Genomic DNA, 18,043 nt, shown 5'->3' with positions numbered 1-18,043 from the left:
ATCGGCGGTACACTAGTAGCGCTCCAGTTGTTCCGGAGCCTCGGTTTCTTGGTATTTTTTTGTGTGTACATATTCGGGCACGACAGTACCCGACCCTCCTTGTTACCATATGTATTTTGTTTAGAGGCTCGTAGACAGACATGTACAGTCAGATGTTTCATAATCTTGGTTGTCCCTGTCGATGTATATTAAATTAGTAAAGTTTATTAGTATATGTTTGCAATAGTGTTATTAATGATAATACTAAGTAAAGAAACAACGGTATAGTTCATACGGCCCACTTAGTAATAAAAGTATGATGCGAGATAAGGGGTGCTCGGTACAAGTATCGGGTACCCGTCGCGGCCCCTAGTTGGGTCGTGACATGGTGCTCGGTGGCTAGCCCCGGGTACCCGTTACGGCCCCTAGCTGGGTCGTGACAAAAATCAAGGAAGAGATTTTGATGCGGGAGTGAGCAGCAATATAGGTAACCAGCCCTACAGACCAAAACAGACCAGAAAATCGATCTAATCAATTGACGGGAAATAGTGGGGTACCAAGATACACAAAGCTGGATTTTCCTACTTTTGACGGATCCGATGACCCATTGATTTGGCTGCACCGCTGTGAGAAATTCTTCTCGAATCAGAGAACAGCTGAAGCGGATAAGGTGGGATTGGTTGCATTCCATCTTCTAGATGAGGCACAGTTATGGTATCATCAAGTAGAACAAGAGTATCACGCAGTTGACTGGTCGGAATTCAAAGAATATTGTACTCTTAGGTTCGGGCCTCTACTGGGAAGTAATCCATAAGGTGATCTGGTTAACTTGAAGCAATCAGGCTCAATTGAAGAATATCAGCGACAATTTCAAGAACGGTTAGCTAGGGCCAGCAAATATGTTCGTGTAGACCAGCAGGTTAATCTCTTTACTGCCGGCCTGATCGATTCCATTCGTCTTGATGTTGAGATACAGAGTCCACTAGATTTGGTTCATGCCATGAATATAGCTCGAGCATTTGAGAAGAAACAGAAGGTAATGCGGGCAACATCTTCTCGGAAGGAGACCTGGCAAGGGACTAAAGGATATTTCAATACTACTGCAACTTCAACAATTCTAACTCTTAAGGGCAACAATGCACTAAGTGGGATTATTGAACCAAAATCTGTAAGTTCATCTGCTCCTTTTATAAAGAAATTGACAAGGGCTGAAATGGAGGAGAGAAGGATAAAGGGATTGTGTTATAATTGTGATGACTGTATTCGACTGCGCATCAATGTAAGAAGTTGTTTTGGTTGGAACTAGCTGAGCCAGATGATGAAAATACTGACCATAAAGATGTGCAAGAACTTGAAATTTCCTTGCATGCCATCATGGGACAGAAAAGCGCAAGAACAATGCAGTTAAGGGCACTCATGAAGGGTCAAGCATTGTTGAGCTTGCTTGATTCAGGCAGCACACACAATTTCATTAGTTATACAGCAGCCCAACACTTGCGGATGCAAGTACAACTTGGGACGCAAGTACAACTTGGGACAATTGCCAATGTTTCAGTTGCTAATGGAGAAAAAGTTTACAGCAAAGGAATTTGCCGTGCGATGTCTTTTTATATTGATGATACTATTTTTAAAAGCTGACTTCTTTGTTATTCCATTAGGTGGCTTTGACATTGTTCTGGGGGTAATCTGGTTACAAACGCTAGGCACCATTCTCTGGTACTTTGCTTCACTCACAATGAGTTTTACTTCAGATGGAAAGAAAGTTGTCTTTCATGGGCAGCAAACCAGTTCGAAATTGCAGCTTCATTTATTGCATGATTCAGGTGAGAACCCCACTTAATTGGAGCAATTCTTGGCTGAATTCATTGACTTATTTCAAGAACCTACAGGGCTGCCTCCTATGAGAAATTGTGACCATTGCATCTGTTTGTTACCTGGTTCCGAACCAATAATGGTTGGACCATACCGCTATCCTCATTTACAGAAAGACGAGATAGAAAAACAATGTGAAGATATGTTACAACAAGGGATCATTCGGCCTAGTAAATCACCATTCTCATTCCCAGTTTTGTTGGTCCGTAAACATGATGGAACTTGGCGTTTTTGTGTTGATTATCGCGAACTGAATGCCAAGACAGTGAAGGATAAATTCCCAATTCCAGTGGTGGATGAATTATTAGATGAATTGTATGGGACTAGATTCTTCACGAAGCTGGATTTGAAGTCTGGCTATCATCAGGTACGCATGGATCCTGTGGATATTGAGAAGACAGCCTTTCGTACGTATCATGGCCACTTTGAATTCTTGATCATGTCATTCGGCTTATCAAACGCACCATCAATATTTCAAGCACTTATGAACGAGGTATTTAAACCATACTTGTGTCGGTTTGTGTTGGATTTCTTCGATGACATTTTAATATTTAGCAAGGCATGGGACCATCATCTCTCATATGTTTGCATAGTTTTTTAGTCGTTGCGTGCTCATAACTTATACCTCAAGAAGTCTAAATGCTCATTCGGATAGAGACAAGTAGCATATCTTGGCCATGTGGTGTCTAAAACAGGCGTGGCAGCAGATGCAAGCAAAGTTCAGGCCATTAGTGGCTGGCCTCAACCACAGTCCATTACTACCTTGCGCGGATTCTTAGGCTTAGCAGGTTATTATCGTAAGTTCATAAAAGGTTACAGTCAATTATCACCCCCTCTAACTAACATGCTTAAAAGGAACTCGTTCCAGTGGGATAATGCAGCTTTGGCTTCTTTTGACGCTCTCAAAGAAGCACTTGTAACTGCTCCTATTTTACAATTGCCAAATTTTGATGATCCGTTTATAATTGAGTGTGATGCCTCGGGAAGTGGTATAGGAGCAGTGTTGCAATAGAATGGCCATCCAATTGCTTTTTTCAGTAGACAAATGGTTGTTCGACACTTTAAATTGGTTGCATATGAACGCGAATTGATTGGCTTAGCTAAAGCAGTGCAACATTGGCGTCCTTATCTATGGGGCAGACCATTCTTGATTCGCACAGACCATTATTGCCTTAAATATTTGTTGGAGCAAAGGCTAACCACTTCACCCCAACAACATTGGATTAGCAAGCTTATGGGGTTTGATTTTTGTGTGGAGTATAAGGCTGGACACTTGAATAAGGTTGTTGATGCTTTGTCTCGTCGCCTTACTATGGAGGAATCGGTGTATGCTATCACTCAACCACGTGTTTTATTACTTGATGCGATTAGAGAGGATACACATAAGGATGCTTCCTTGCAAGATTTAGTCCAGCAAGTGCTCCGCCACGAGCTTGATGCTTCCTGGTCAATCAAAGATGATCTACTCATTTATAAAGGTCGCGTTTACTTGCCGCCTTCTTCCCAATTGATCTCGCCAATTCTGTCAGGATACCATGGTAATGCCTATGAAGGGGTACAGAAAACATTGCAGTGCATACGACAAGATTTCTACTGGAAGGGAATGAAGTCAGTTATTAAGGATTATTTGGCTGCTTGTCCAGTTTGCCAACGCAACAAGGCTTAACACCTAAGTCCATCAGGCTTACTATAACCACTTGCACTCCCTGAGTAGGTCTGGACTGATATCGGAATGGACTTTATTGACGGCTTACCAAAGGCGTGGGGCAAAACGGTACTGTTTGTGGTAGTAGATCGGTTTTCCAAATATGCACACTTCATACCCATGTCTCATCTTTATAATGCAACTCGTGTTGCCCACATTTTCTTTGAGAATATTGTTCGCTTGCATGGGATACCCGAATCGATTATGTGTGACAGGGATGTGGTTTTTACGAGCACCTTTTGGAGAGAATTGTTTCGTCTAAGTGGCACGAAGTTGGCATTCTCTTCTGCTTATCATCCTCAAATGGATGGTCAAACAGAGGTTGTAAATCGTACTATTAAAATGTATTTACGTTGCTTGATTGGGGATTATCCAAAGAAATGGGTTGACTGGTTGCCATGGGCTGAATATTGTTATAATACTTCCTTTCATACTGCATTGCAAACAACTCCCTTTAAGGTTGTTTATGGTCGAGATCCTCCTCGTCTATTGTCCTATGTAGCTGGTTCTTCACGAGTGGAGGTTTTTGACAATTCCTTGCTGGATCTTGATTCAGTTTTGCGTGAAATTCGCAGCAAGTTGCAACAAGCACAGGTTAGGATGAAAGAATATTATGACAAAGGGCACCGAGAGGTTGCATATGATCCAAGTTCACTAGTTTGGCTGCGTTTACATCCTTATCGTCAAAAATCTGTTGCGGGTCAATTGCGCCATAAGCTTGCACCCCGATTCTTTGGGCCTTTTCCTCTGCTACGTCGAATAGGAGAAGTTGCGTATGAGTTACAGCTACCCAGCAATAGTAAGTTGCATAATGTGTTTCATGTATCCCTCCTCAAGGCTTTTAAGGGTGCTGCTCCAACAGATCCTCCGACCCTGCCACCATTGGAGGATGGTCGTGTTGTTCCTATGCCTTGTTCTATTCTACGTGCTCATCTTAATCGGGGAACTTGGGAAATTTTAGTGCACTAGTGTGGGTTTGATTTATCAGATGCTACTTGGGAAGATGTTGCACATTTTCGTAACGCCCATCCAGACTTCGAGCTTGAGGACAAGCTCTTTACAGAGGAGGGGGCTAATGTTATAGACTCATTCGTGGGTAAGGTTTATGCAAGGCGGGGCCCTCAAGTTGAGAAAGATAGTAATGTCAAAGAGGATAAGGAGATCTGATGCAGCTGGCAGATTTTATTCGCATTAAAATAGGCAATAGTTTAGTTTTACTAGAATTCTTATAAATAGGCAGTAGTTTAATTTTACTAGAATTCTTATCTGAATAGATTTTCTATGTTAGTAGATTCCTAGATTTTCTAAATATCTTGTAATAGGGTTCTCTATTTAAAGACGCAGATGGAATAAAAGAAGGGAGGAAAATTTCTATCAAAGAACAAGAGGTCTGGGACTCTCTCTAACGAGTCCTAAGGTTATAGGCTCCCTTCTAACGAGCTTATTTGTTTCCTTTAGCAAAATAGGTCGCTCACGGAATAAAAACAAGGTAAAGGATCTGTTAAGCACAGACTTTTCAGTGAATTGCCCTGTGACAAGATCCATATCGCATAGCCGTAACACCTTTCCTTTTGAATTCCTGAAGTCACAATTATTTGGATAATTTTTTTGAGCTAAAGCGACAGTTAAACTGGGACGGAGGGAGTAGTAAATAAGCTAGTAAGGAAATTGACACTAGTTATGATAAATACGTTCCACGTAACATACGTGGTTGTGGGAAGAAAATACAAAAAAGGCTCAGATATGTCATCGAACTAAGATATGACACTTGGCCTCCAATTAGAGGTACACGTCGTTTAATTAAACCAGCACAAATTTATGAGTCGGGTTTTAGTTTAATTTAAGAATTAATTTGTAGGTTTAGTTAAACGACGTGGACCTCTGGTTGGAGGCCAAGTGTCATATTTGGTATTGTAAAACCAGCGTTAATGAAAAATGGCGTAGATGAGCCATTTTGATAATGGTGATGGCATAAATGAGTCAAACTATTGTTCACCAATGGTACTACCATAGGTTAGACAACTTCAGTACATATTGAATAATAGTTTGGCTTTAAACTATGTCAGCGTGATTTACAAATATACACAACTTAAATCTTAATTGGTGCAGCACATCCATACATATTTGAAATTGATGTGTTAAATTGTTTTTGATCAAGAGAAATTTTGCACATGTATTGGTTTAATCTACAACCATGACTTAGACAGATGAGAAGAGATTGCCAAAAAATTTTAATGTATTTGAACTTTCATCTCACTTCGTTAAATATCCTCACTCCTTTGTTTGCATGTTGTAATTTTGTTTTAGCAGGGTTACTATTTATATTGTCTAAATTGTTGGTAACGCGTTATAGGATGTGCTTTCAGAAGGATGTGGTGTGAGCGGACTACCTTGAAGTATTTAGAGTTCTGTTTTCATTATATTTTTCTTATCTGGAAAAGTTTCCTTTCTTCTATACCTTTGGTGTAAACGGAGAATCTTCTTTTCTGTATATAGTTGGGCTAAATTTGATAGCGACAGTGAGACATAAGCCCAACCATGCATACTCTTCACAACTTCTTGATGAATTATTCATGATATACTTCTTTTTTTTTTTTTTTTTGTTCGAAGGCATCTGGAGGATGAAAATCTGTACACTGTTCGTGATATACTTTTGATATACTTTTGACTTATACCCCAAAAAAATAAAAAAAGAAGATGGAACTGATGTGTATATATGGTGATTGTGGTGAGTTAGAGTTATAGTAGGTCTGAAGTTTCAACATAGTGCTGCTTAGATGTCAGTTAAGGACTTTAGCTGAATGTATCTATTCATTTTCATTGCTAACCAGTTGATTAAAACATCCTTTTACATTGATAAATGATCCCCTCACGTCTATGCTGTTGCTTTTTCTTAAACTACTGCTTTTACTAGTCATGTGAAAATTTCTCCGATGCAACCTTAACTTGTTTTGTACTATTGAATTTCAGGAAGTGGAAGCTAATATTGAACGCATATCCGTTGTTGCTGACTGCATGGGTCAAAACAATGAAGCCTGGAGATTTCTTTTTTTGATGTTTAGTATGTTACGTTATTGATCTTTCTTAATTGCTGAAGTTGAACAATGATCTGTTTTGCTTTCTCCATCGTATCTGCTATATTTAGTATCAGACTTGTAGTTCTATGTTGTTACCAGATTTACAATCATCTGCTATAAACCTGAATCCTGATAACAATCGTGTTAAGAACTTGGTTTGGTATAAGCCTTTTTCGTATAATTAGATATATAATTGTCTCTAGATTTTCCTTTTTCTTTGAGCCGAAGATCTTTTGGAAACAGCCTCCCTACCTCCATGGTAGGTTAAGGTCTGCATACACTCTACCCTTCCAGACTTCACTTTGTGGGATTACACTGGGTATGTTGTTGTTGTTGTTGTTGAATGTCTAGAATGTGAAGAGAACCCGATATTGTTGAATATCAGAATGAAACTGGTCCAAATGAATCAAAATGGATATCGAGGATTCATATAACTGATTCTGACTAACTTGTACACAAATATGTGCACTCAAGACCAACAAATAGTATATTTGATTATTAAGAAATGAACAGAGGCTTCCTTGTAGATTCTTCCCCAATTTTCAGGGGGAAAGAGTATTATTAGCTCTTCCAGTAAACTAAGCATTTTGGGATTGGAACAAAAACAAAAGATGATAATTTCTCACATTCCATACAAGCTCCAACTGGCATTAATTACAGAAAATATAATCAGATTCGTCCGTATGTTTAGCAACTGCGAACAAGCTAATGAAGACGACTGAGAATTGTTAACAGGCTTTGTCCAGAGAGTTATTAATATTTGGAACTTTAAAGAGTATGCTTGCATAGTAACATTTGATCGAGAGTTTGATACAAGGGTTTTCATCTAATCTGAGATATTGAATGTTTCTAGAATACGGAGATTGAGGATTCATATAATCAAATTGATATTGTCATATCGAACACTAATATCGACTAATTTGTATACTTTAGAGAAGACTTGTATACTCAAAACCGTATATTAGATTTTAAGAAATAAGCAAAGGTTTCCTTGTGGCTTCTTCCCGTGCTTATCCAATAAACTAATCAACTGAACATTGGGGGAAAAAAACAAACTTGTCATATTCAGTACAAGCTTCACCTAGCATTTGTGCTCCTTTTCATATCATTTCGTTGTACTTTTCAAATAATTATGTATTGTACAAAATCCAGAAAATTTCAAAAACATCATCCTCTTCGCCACATAGCTTGGGGATCTCAGCCATGGCTATAGGATATGACAAAGAGAAGATATCAGCCGTTTCCCTTTCTCTATAAGTTTCTATTTTTGCTTCTTCCCTATTTCTATTACAAGAAACCCTTTCCCCTTCTACTTCATTTTTTCTTCCCCTTTCTTTGTAAGTCCCCTTTCTGTTAACCTTTTTTCTCAATTTATGTGTGTTGATTGATATTTTAAACCTCTGTTTCGGCGACATTATACTTAGTTTTATGGTGTTGCAGTATTTCTTCTCTTCGATTTCTTTTTGTGGTGACAATTTTGTAAAAGCAACACTTTGATATATGGCAATCAGAGGGAAGTTTGGTTGTTTTGAGTTATATGCAAAAATCGATTATTTAGAAGATCCATAGTGTATCATACTTGAATTTATTGTGACATGACGTGCATTTTTGTTACAAGCACGGTAAAGCAAGTTTGATTTAAGATAGTTTTCGGTTTGATATGCTCTCAACTACTATTTAAAGATTAAGTTTTATGTTACGTGTGAGTGGGTCTAGGCACAACTGTAGCATTTTAGGTACCAATAGATATTCCAGATTGACTATTCTGTAAGAATTAGGCATTGTGTCAAATAGCATTGTTAAACTCAGTCCTATGTTTGGTAAATTTCTCGTTCCAACAAAATGGAATTTAAATCTTCTTTTTTGTCTTATTGTTAGCATTCTTAATTGTTTGATTTCAAATAGAATGTACCTTCTCATTCCTTACTACTTCTTTAATTGATCAGCTTTGCCACAAGATCATATTGACGGAATGAGTAGTCACGTAGCATCTTCTGCCCAGACGTCAAATAGTCCTTGATTTTTAAAAAAAAAAAAAAAAAAAAAGTGGATACTTTAAGTGCAACATCCTGGAATAACAAAAAGACAAAAAAGCTCCATTAAACTTATGGCTGATTCGATAATCCCTGTTCTTCCCCGTGAAATCATCATGGAGATTCTCTTAAAGCTGCCCCCGAAGTCCCTGTTGAAATTCATGTGTGTTTCAAAATTATGGCTTCAACTAATCTCTAGCCCTGAGTTTGTAAAAACTCATTTGAAATTAATAGCTAATGACAAAGAATGCATTTGCCATAGGGTTATTCTTCAAGAATCCGGCGACAATTTCAAAGTATGTTGTCTCCCTTCCTTGTTTTACAAAGAACAAAGGATTGAGCTATTTGACATGGGTTCTCCCATGGGAAACCCCACTATTTATACTTGGATTGTGGGTTCTGTCAATGGACTGATTTGTCTATACAGTAAGATAGAGGAGCCAGTTCTATGGAACCCCACAATTAGGAAGTCTAAGAAATTGCCTACATTTGGAGCTAACTTGAGGAAGGATTGCTCTTACTATTGCAAATATGGTTTTGGATATGATGAGTCACGTGATGATTATAAAGTAGTAGTTATTCAGTGTATTTCTGAGGATGGCGGTTCGTATGATACTGTAGTCAACATTTACAGTTTGAAGACTGATTCTTGGAGAACAATCAATAAGTTTCAGGGCAACTTTCTGGTAAATTCTTCAGGTAAATTTGTCGATGGAAAGCTTTACTGGGCTTTATCTGCTGATGTTGATACATTCAATGTGTGCAACATTATCTCTCTTGATTTAGCAGACGAGACATGGAGAAGGTTGGAGCTTCCGAGATATGTAGAAGGCAGCTATCCATTGGCACTGGGAGTGGTGGGAGGTGATCTTTCTCTGCTTTGTCCTAATTGTCATGAAGTAACTAATTCTGATGTGTGCATTATGAACGATTGTGGAGTTGAAGTATCATGGACAAAGATTTTCACCGTCGATCATACTAAAGATCTTGGAGAGTTTATATTCTTTTCACCCATATTCTCTGTACCCTCTTGCCAGTCAAATAAGGGTGAAATTTTAGTTTTGATTCCCCCAGTTATCATGTTATATGATGGTTCAACCAGACAACTAGAGGTCGTTGATCAATTTGAGGAATGCGCTGTCGCAGAAATCTATGTAGAAAGCCTTATTGATCCCCTATTGATAGCTAACCATGAAACCACACTCATTTAGCTGATAAGTTGTAACACTTCTGCTTTCTTTTAGCTGCTTTGCATTATTTATTTATTTTTGGTCAAATGTAGGACAGGAAGTTGAATATGTTATATGTATGAATCCATACATCATATTTGCTTAGAGTTCTTGCAAGTATTTCTCCTTTTTCTTCATGAAAAAACAAAATGTTATAGGTGGTGGTATGTTGTTTCTCAATGTAAGCCAGAGGATCATGTACATAGATAAAATTTGTTGTCTTAATCAGTGTTTTAGTGAAACAAAGATGCAATAATCATGAGAGAGACTGAGAATACCATATCAGGGGAGTCGGTCAAATTTGTTCTTTTACTAGGTAAAAAAAATCAATTTTTACCCATCCTTATATTTTTCTTATACAAACACCCTTGCACGGTATAAAAACACTCATCCATATTAGCCATGTGACTCAAATATACCTCTCATCTGTTAGGAATGTCCAACGAAGTCTAATCCTACATGATACCGATATTTTGATGAGGTGAATACCTCGTATCATGCCATGTCATCACTCCAACTCTTCTTCCTTTGTCCGTTAGTGATGGGGCTTTTGGTTCATCCATCTAATGCATCCGAAGACCCATATATGATTTAAACTCCATCGGGTGAAACGTCAATTTTATATTTTGCACAGCTCATTTCATTTTTTGATATTAAAAAAATAAAAAAAGTTTTGAAAATATAAAAAGAATGACCAAGTAAAACTTGCTTGAAATCAAAGAAAAAAGGGGGAAATGTTAAGAATATATCTTCTTGATCAACGTTATTTTGACCCCCAATTTTCAATTTTAAGCAACAAATATATCTGAACGGTATACATTTCCCTCTTTAATTGATTCTCTTGCAGTAGCTCGATTAATACTAGTACGATATTACAGTTTTTTATTATTTTATCTCAAGTAAAATTTGTTGCATCGACCCTATCATCTACTTGGATTTAAACCAAAATCCTTACTACTAGCATGTATCGGTTCATCAGATACTATCAAATATCAGCCGTTCGTCATAATAATATTTCAGTATCTACAAATACTCAGAATATTTGTAAATATTGAACTTCAATATTTGAAATACTGGTGAAACATTCATATTTGTGCCAACAGGGTTTGATGTGATCCTTCCTAATCCAATTAAAGATTTAAATGTCCCCAGAATGTGAGGGAAGAGAACCCCATATCATTGAGTGGCCTTTTAAGTCCAGTTAGATGTTTGAATGTCTCTAGAAAGTGAAGAGAATTCCAAATTATTGAGTCTTGGAGTGAAATGGGTCCAAATGAAAGCAAAATGGATTTCAAGGATTCATAGAACTGATTCCGACTAACTTGTACACAAGGATACATTAAAGGAAAACTGTGTACTCAAAACCTATGAATAGTACAGTATATTTTACATTATTGAGAAATGAAACAGAGGCTTCCTTGTGGATTCTTACCCTGCTTTTTCAGGGGGAAAGAGTATCATTAGCTCTTCCAATAAACTAAGCAACTTGGCATTGGTAAAAATAGATAATAACTTCTCACATTCCATACAAGCTCCAACTAGCATTTGGCCTAAATTACACAAAATATAACCAGATTCCTCCGTATGTTCAGCTACTGCGAACAAGCTAATGAAGATGAGTGAGAATTGTTAATTGGTCTTGTCCAGAGTACGATGCCTCGGTTAAGTTCATTGTATTATTTCCCTGATATCATACCCTTGGAGCTACACAGAAAAGAGTTTGGAGGAAGAAATCAGAACTTACTGGTCAAGCAACTATGAAATTAATCGAGATACTATATATATTCATAGAAAGCAACAGATACTGCCAGATGGTACTCCTATGTTTGCCATGCTTTTAACTGACTTCACGAAGCAGTGAACTTAATTGAAAGAACGAACAGATTAAGCAATTACCTGAAGAAAGGTCAGAAGCAAAATAACACCAGAGTTCCAGAAAGCATGAATTGTGATGGGAGTTAGGAGGTTCCTTGTTTGAGCATAAGAAAATCCCAGAAAAATCCCTGAATGAACATGTTATTTTTCTAGCTCAGGTTAAACAGAAAATATATATGTAGTGGTTAGAACTACTAAAGTCAATCAATCAACTATGCCTAGATCCAAAACTAGTAAAAGGGTTGGCGCAAAAGTGGCTTGGGATGACCAGTTTGTAACACTTAGCACCATTCGAAATGTAATTTTTGTAATACCAAAAAAAAAAAAAATAGAACAAAAAGTAACCCTAGCTAAAACATGGAGAAACTGTGTTCGGAGTTTTTGTCGTTTAGCTACGGGTACTTTTATCCAAAATTTATTTTCGCATTAAAAAGTGACTAAATTTCAAACAATTCTGAGACAGTAACTGAATTTCAAACATCAGTCATCAAAGTGGCTATTTGTGAATTTTACCCAAGGGTCGGCTATATGAACCTCCTATATTCATTATGCTCTAATCGGAGCCATTTAGCTCTACTAAAAACAGATAAAATATTAGCATAAAAACTAAAGAAAGTCATTGATACTTTCTTATGCGGTATAAACAATTCGTTTGAGAACTAATTTTAACTTGCTATAATATTTGACCATCTATGTTAGTATTTCAATTTGTAATTTCTGCTTTTACTCTTCTATCATCCAGCGTCATTTATATTAAGACAAAATATGGAAGTAATACCAAGAACAAACAGCTGAGGGAATTGTCCAGGAGTGAGATGTGCAAGAGCAAATACAGCACCACTAATAACTGCTGCAAGCGGTGTAGGTAACCTGCAAGGAGAATGGAAAAGAATGAGAGACAATAAAGCATCAAGTCACATGTCGTACATTAGACATACATGTGTTTGTATGAATCGTCCAAAAGTAATAAAAGTCATAAGAATCCTTTCATTGATTTCTCTTTTATTCTTAAAATGTGCCTTTTATCTGTTTAAATCATGAATGAGATCCAGACAAGGTCGAAATTTTTGTCGCGGCTCAATTGCATTCTAGCTGAAGGATACAGAAAGGTCAGGCTATGGGTCTTTGCTAGCATGTATAACTCTCCTAGCCACTTCCTAACGCATCTTAATCCTCGGGGTTATCATTTTGCTATACAATAACTAGGTTGGCATTTTTTCCGCCTTATTCTCTTTAATCCAAATTTAATTATAAAACACCCACAACAGAACGTTCAAGAGATAACATTGTAGTTCATAAGCAAAATATAGAAGGATCAACTGATCAAGCCCAGAAATACTTTCAACTTGAGAAGATTCACGCTTGACAATTAATGCATAGAGCAATCCCAGTGGGCAAAAGATATCATATAAAAGAAAAAAAGTGGATCAACTGGAGAATGTTTACATGTTTATTGCGTTTTCATGCTCATAAGAGATAATGATCCAGTGAGGTAGCAACTTTATCAAACTTGAGCAATCAAAAAATTTCAAAACTTTGGTCCCTTCTTTTTCAAGCTTCTTCAACGAAGTCCAGAAGATTGACATAGTCGCATAGCACCAGTTTTAACAAATGTGAAGCAGTAGTATATCTGAAATCAAAGTTGTATAGAAGGAATTATACCACTTGGTCAGAGAGACCATAAAAAATCCTCTAAAAACAGTCTCCTCAAGAATTGGAGCAAGTACACCGGTAATGCCCAGCAGAGAAACAGTGCTAACATAAAAAAGAAAGTTGGTTACTCTTATTGTATATCTTACATAAGTACGCAGGAAGTGGAAAAAAGCTATCAACACAAAGCAATTAACCTATTGATAATAGAGATAATATACAGATAGCTTAAAGTTTCCTTTGAAAATACCTGATACTTGAGGAGCCTATCAATGGAAGTAATCGGGCAAGAGCATCAGTCTGTAACAAGTTTTAAGGAATCAAAAGAGGAAAAATAACATCTCACGGGAGAAAAATAAACTGTAATACACGTCAATATACATGCAGATACAACAGTAGCACAGTTCTTTTTTGTTACATTAATCACCATAATGTAACCACTTCAATGAGAAGCTTAACCCAACAAACTGTTGCATGCACAAGCTAGTACGCAACCAACCTACGAACTGATATGCTTCTTCAGTAATTGCCCTCATCCATAATGTTGCACAGTGGATATGAAAAATAATGTCCCTTTATTTTCATATATACATACATACATATATATATATATATATATATATATATATATATATATATATATATATATATATATATATATATATATTGTACTCTAGTTCAGGTCCTTCAGGATATTGCCAAATGGGTAAAACTATTTTACCCATTTCCTCAGAACCTCAAAGAAATCTTTTTATTTCTGGCCCCAATTTCATTACTCCCTCCTTCCCAATTTATGTGACACTCTTTCCTTTTTAATCAGTCCCAAAAAGAAAGACACATTTCTATATTTAGTAACAATTCAACTTCAAACTTCTCATCTTACTCAGTCCCGAAAAGAATGACACATTTCTATATTTAGTAACAATTTAACTTCAAACTTCTCATTTTATCCTTAATAGAGCCACACAAGTATCTATAGTTAATTATAGACCGCAAGTTTCAAAAGTCTTCCTTAATTTCCCAGTCAAACACCTTCACATAAATTAGGATGGAGGGAGTATTTGCTTTTGAAGGTTGTACAAAGAACGGCATTCTCCATTCAAAAGATTGGATGAGCTGTTAGTTCAATTCTAACCTCTCTTTGTGGCGGATCACCGTTGAAAGTCGACATTGCCACTCCTGTTAAAGCAATGGCACCTATTGCTCCCACTAGACCAATTCCAGCCCACAAAAGCCATCCTCGCTGGAGATTGAAAGGTTCCTTCAGATCTGGAATACTAACAGATCGTAAATCAACTACGCTGTAAATACATTTAGAGTGGAGGAAACCGCAATCCAGTTTTCAATCCAGCTTGAGAAATGCTCATTACCATAGCGATATATGTCATCAGGGAGTGGTTGAGATGACTTGGTGAGAGTATAAAGGACTATTAGCACAACTGCAGTTGTTATACTGAAAAAACAAAAATTACACAAAAGATCATAATCTTGGAGGTTGGACACAATGTGAAGTTATATAATCCGGATAAACAAACGATGCTAAAATGATTCTCCATACGCTTGATCGGCGAACAAGATTTCAGCCTTCTCATCCAAGCTCAAAGCTTCTACATCAAGTCCTGCATATGGTATTGATGCTGCCTCTATTAGTCCTGTCAAAACAAAACTGCCTGAATATTAGTTAGCTTTTGTCCTCTCAAGATCAATAATTGGTTGGTTACCCTATATACTTCCCAGACAACATAACATCAGCTTATACAGATACTTTGCACAACCAAACAGAGCAAAACTTCGATTTTCAGCAGGTTAAACCAACAAAAAATTTCCAATTCATATGTCTTTTATCTTTTGCTTAGTTCCAATATCACCATCCCATTACCAGAAAAAATTTGATCTTTTACTAATGACAGTAAGATTACACTTCATTGATCATATTTGAAAGCTTAGCCAGGTAGCAAGATTAAACCTCAATCCACACGCAAGCGAAGAAAGTGAAACAGTTTGCCAATTCCATGGCACGTCCCAGCGTCTCAAAATTGGCCAGTCAGGTCCACTTCCCTGTAGCGGGAAAAACAACTCAAAAATTACTCACAGAGAAAACCAATCTGAGAAGCTCTTTCTAAAAGCATTCAAATTTATTAGTTTCAATTTCAAGATTCCATATCATTACTTTTGCAAAGCACTATTACTTCCACCTTACATATAAAATGTTATTAAGTCAACACCACAAAATCAAGAAATATTACAAAAACATCAACAAAAACTACCCTTAATGCCAAACTAGTTATTTTCAAGCAACTATAAAAGTGTTATTAAGCAAACCCCACAATCAAGAAAAACTACAAAAACATCAACAAAAACTACCCTTAATGCCAAAATAGTTATTTTTAAGTAACCATAAAAATTGTTATTAAGTTAACACTGCAATCAAGAAATTCTACAAAAACTACTGTTGATGCCAAACTAGTTATTTTTAAGTAACTTTAAAAATGTTATCAAGTCAACACCACAATCAATAAATACTACAAAAACTATCCTTGATGCCAAACTAGTTATTTTCAAGTAACTATAAAAATGTTATTAAGTCAAAACCACAGTCAAGAGAAACTACAAAAACATCATTAAACACTACCCTTAATGCCAAACTAGTTATATTTAAGTAACTACAAAAGTGGTATTAAGCCAACACCATAATCAAGAACTACTACAAAAACTACCCTTAATGCCATAAAAATGTTATTAAGCCAACATCACAATCAAGAAATACTACAAAAACATCAATAAAAACTATCCTTAATGCCAAACTAGTTATTTGTAAGTAACTATAAAAATGGTTATTAAAGTCAATACCTTAATCAAGAAATTCTACAAAAACAATCAATTTGAAGTTTATTATACTTACTTTATTATCAGGACCATTTCTTGGACTAGAAAAGCATATAGTAGTGAACCCTCTGGTAGTAACTTTATTAGGAACTGAATCTTGAAATTTGAGAAATGGGACAACAGAGATTCTATGTGATTTTTGAAGAATGGATTTTGATGAATAAAGTTTTGGTGAAAAGGTATAAGAAGATTGAGTGAGAGTGATACATAAATTGCTAGCCATAATTGGAAGTTCAAACTATAGCTTGGAAGAGAGCTGGAGTTGGTGGAGATAAGGGACTATAAGGATTGTGGATGTGTGTGGTCTTTGAGAAGTTCAGGGGGTGAAAAGATAAATAAAACTAGTATGGAGTACCAATACTGAAATAATGTTTTACTTCTTGTGGTATTTGCTTGCAGCCCCTTTATGTATACTACATGCTGCAATTTGCTCCAACAAAATTGCCCAAATCCATTGCTACAATTCTTTTGATACTTGAGAGAATAGCAAGTTTGCCTAAATTATTGATAATTTTTATTTTGGTCCTTAACATATTTTTATTTTTATTTAATTAAAATATTTGTTTTTAGTTCCTTTAGATAGGAAATATGTTACACATTAAATTATTTTTAAAGGTATATTATCCTCAAATATGGAGTAAAAATGTAAGTTTAACATGACACATGAGCAATTAAATGGTGGAGTTGTTAATAATTTTAAAACTTAGGATGTTTTTGGTATGTTTCTTCTTCTTGCTATTTTGATTATGACGTATAGCCAGATTAATTATGACGCACCCAACCTTTGCGGGCGACCTATTACCCCCAGTCTTAATTTTTCAGTATTTTAGTACCATTTTCTGACTGACGTGGCACAAAACAATTTGATGCCCAGTTGCACAGGGGAGAGTGTTGCACACTCTCCGCCACATCGGCGCCACATCAGTGCCACCTCGACGCCACGTCACTAAACCATTCTTCTTCTTCTTCGTCTTCGTCTTCTTCTTCTTCTTCTTCTTCTTCTTCTTCTTCTTCTTCTTCGTCTTCGTCTTCTTCTTCTTCTTCTTCTTCTTCTTCATTCCACCCACCATTAATTTTATCCTCTTCACCACTAACCCCCAACTTTATTTCACAGAGCAATTGTTATTTTCCAGAAACAGTGCTAGTCCAAGAAATCATATGACATGCCGAAGTTATACAAATACAGAGACAAGATTGACAACAAAGAAATTAAACAAAACTTCAAAGTAAAAATGCTCTACAAGATGTGCACTTTAATGTTCCCTATCAGTTCAACCAATGCATATACCACGACATAGTACTGCCTAAAAGCGTCAATTTCATCAAATTCACAGCAGCTTTCCCATCAGATTTTACTTGCAAACCAATCTTGACTAACAAATCACCAACATACAAAAATTTCAGATTCAAAATTGGTAACCTAACAACATTTTCGACTACCCATTTCAGATTTAAGAATTCGATTACTCCATTTCAGATCCAAAAATTTCAAATTCACAATTGGTAACCCAACAACATTTTCCTCACCCAACACCATTTTCCTCTAATTTTTCTATCATTGGAGGAAAATGTAGGATTGAATCGACAAAAATGGAGTTTCGGAAGTGAAGAAAAAGAATGAGAGTGAAGAAGAGTTGCACAAAGAAAAAGAAAGTAAAAATTGTGAAAGAATAAATAAAAGTAACATTATCAAAAATGAAGAAGAACGGGGGTGGCGGTGGGGTTAGCGGTGGGTGG

At 36.5% G+C, this 18,043-nt stretch overlaps 2 protein-coding genes across 2 annotated transcripts; one reads left to right on the top strand and one right to left on the bottom strand.

Moving 5' to 3' along the window:
* The first annotated feature begins 7,780 nt into the window (after positions 1-7,780).
* Positions 7,781-9,932, top strand: LOC132642734 (F-box/kelch-repeat protein At3g23880-like). The gene has a single exon (XM_060359787.1). It carries the CDS (start codon positions 8,741-8,743, stop codon positions 9,875-9,877), a length of 1,137 nt encoding a protein of 378 aa, XP_060215770.1. The 5' UTR covers positions 7,781-8,740; the 3' UTR covers positions 9,878-9,932.
* A 1,298-nt stretch (positions 9,933-11,230) lies between these two features.
* LOC132641579 (uncharacterized) lies at positions 11,231-16,616 on the bottom strand. The gene is made up of 10 exons (XM_060358620.1): positions 16,323-16,616; positions 15,387-15,478; positions 14,979-15,086; positions 14,791-14,873; positions 14,556-14,689; positions 13,671-13,720; positions 13,433-13,525; positions 12,549-12,640; positions 11,792-11,898; positions 11,231-11,599 (listed from the first exon to the last, which is right to left on the bottom strand). Exons 1-10 carry the CDS (start codon positions 16,527-16,529, stop codon positions 11,564-11,566), a joined length of 1,002 nt encoding a protein of 333 aa, XP_060214603.1. The 5' UTR covers positions 16,530-16,616; the 3' UTR covers positions 11,231-11,563.
* Between the last annotated feature and the right edge of the window lie 1,427 nt (positions 16,617-18,043).

Source organism: Lycium barbarum, chromosome 5 (assembly GCF_019175385.1).
Source record: "Lycium barbarum isolate Lr01 chromosome 5, ASM1917538v2, whole genome shotgun sequence".
Taxonomy (NCBI): domain Eukaryota; kingdom Viridiplantae; phylum Streptophyta; class Magnoliopsida; order Solanales; family Solanaceae; genus Lycium; species Lycium barbarum.
Note: the sequence above shows the minus strand (reverse complement) of the source record. Positions and strands in the feature narration are given on the sequence as shown.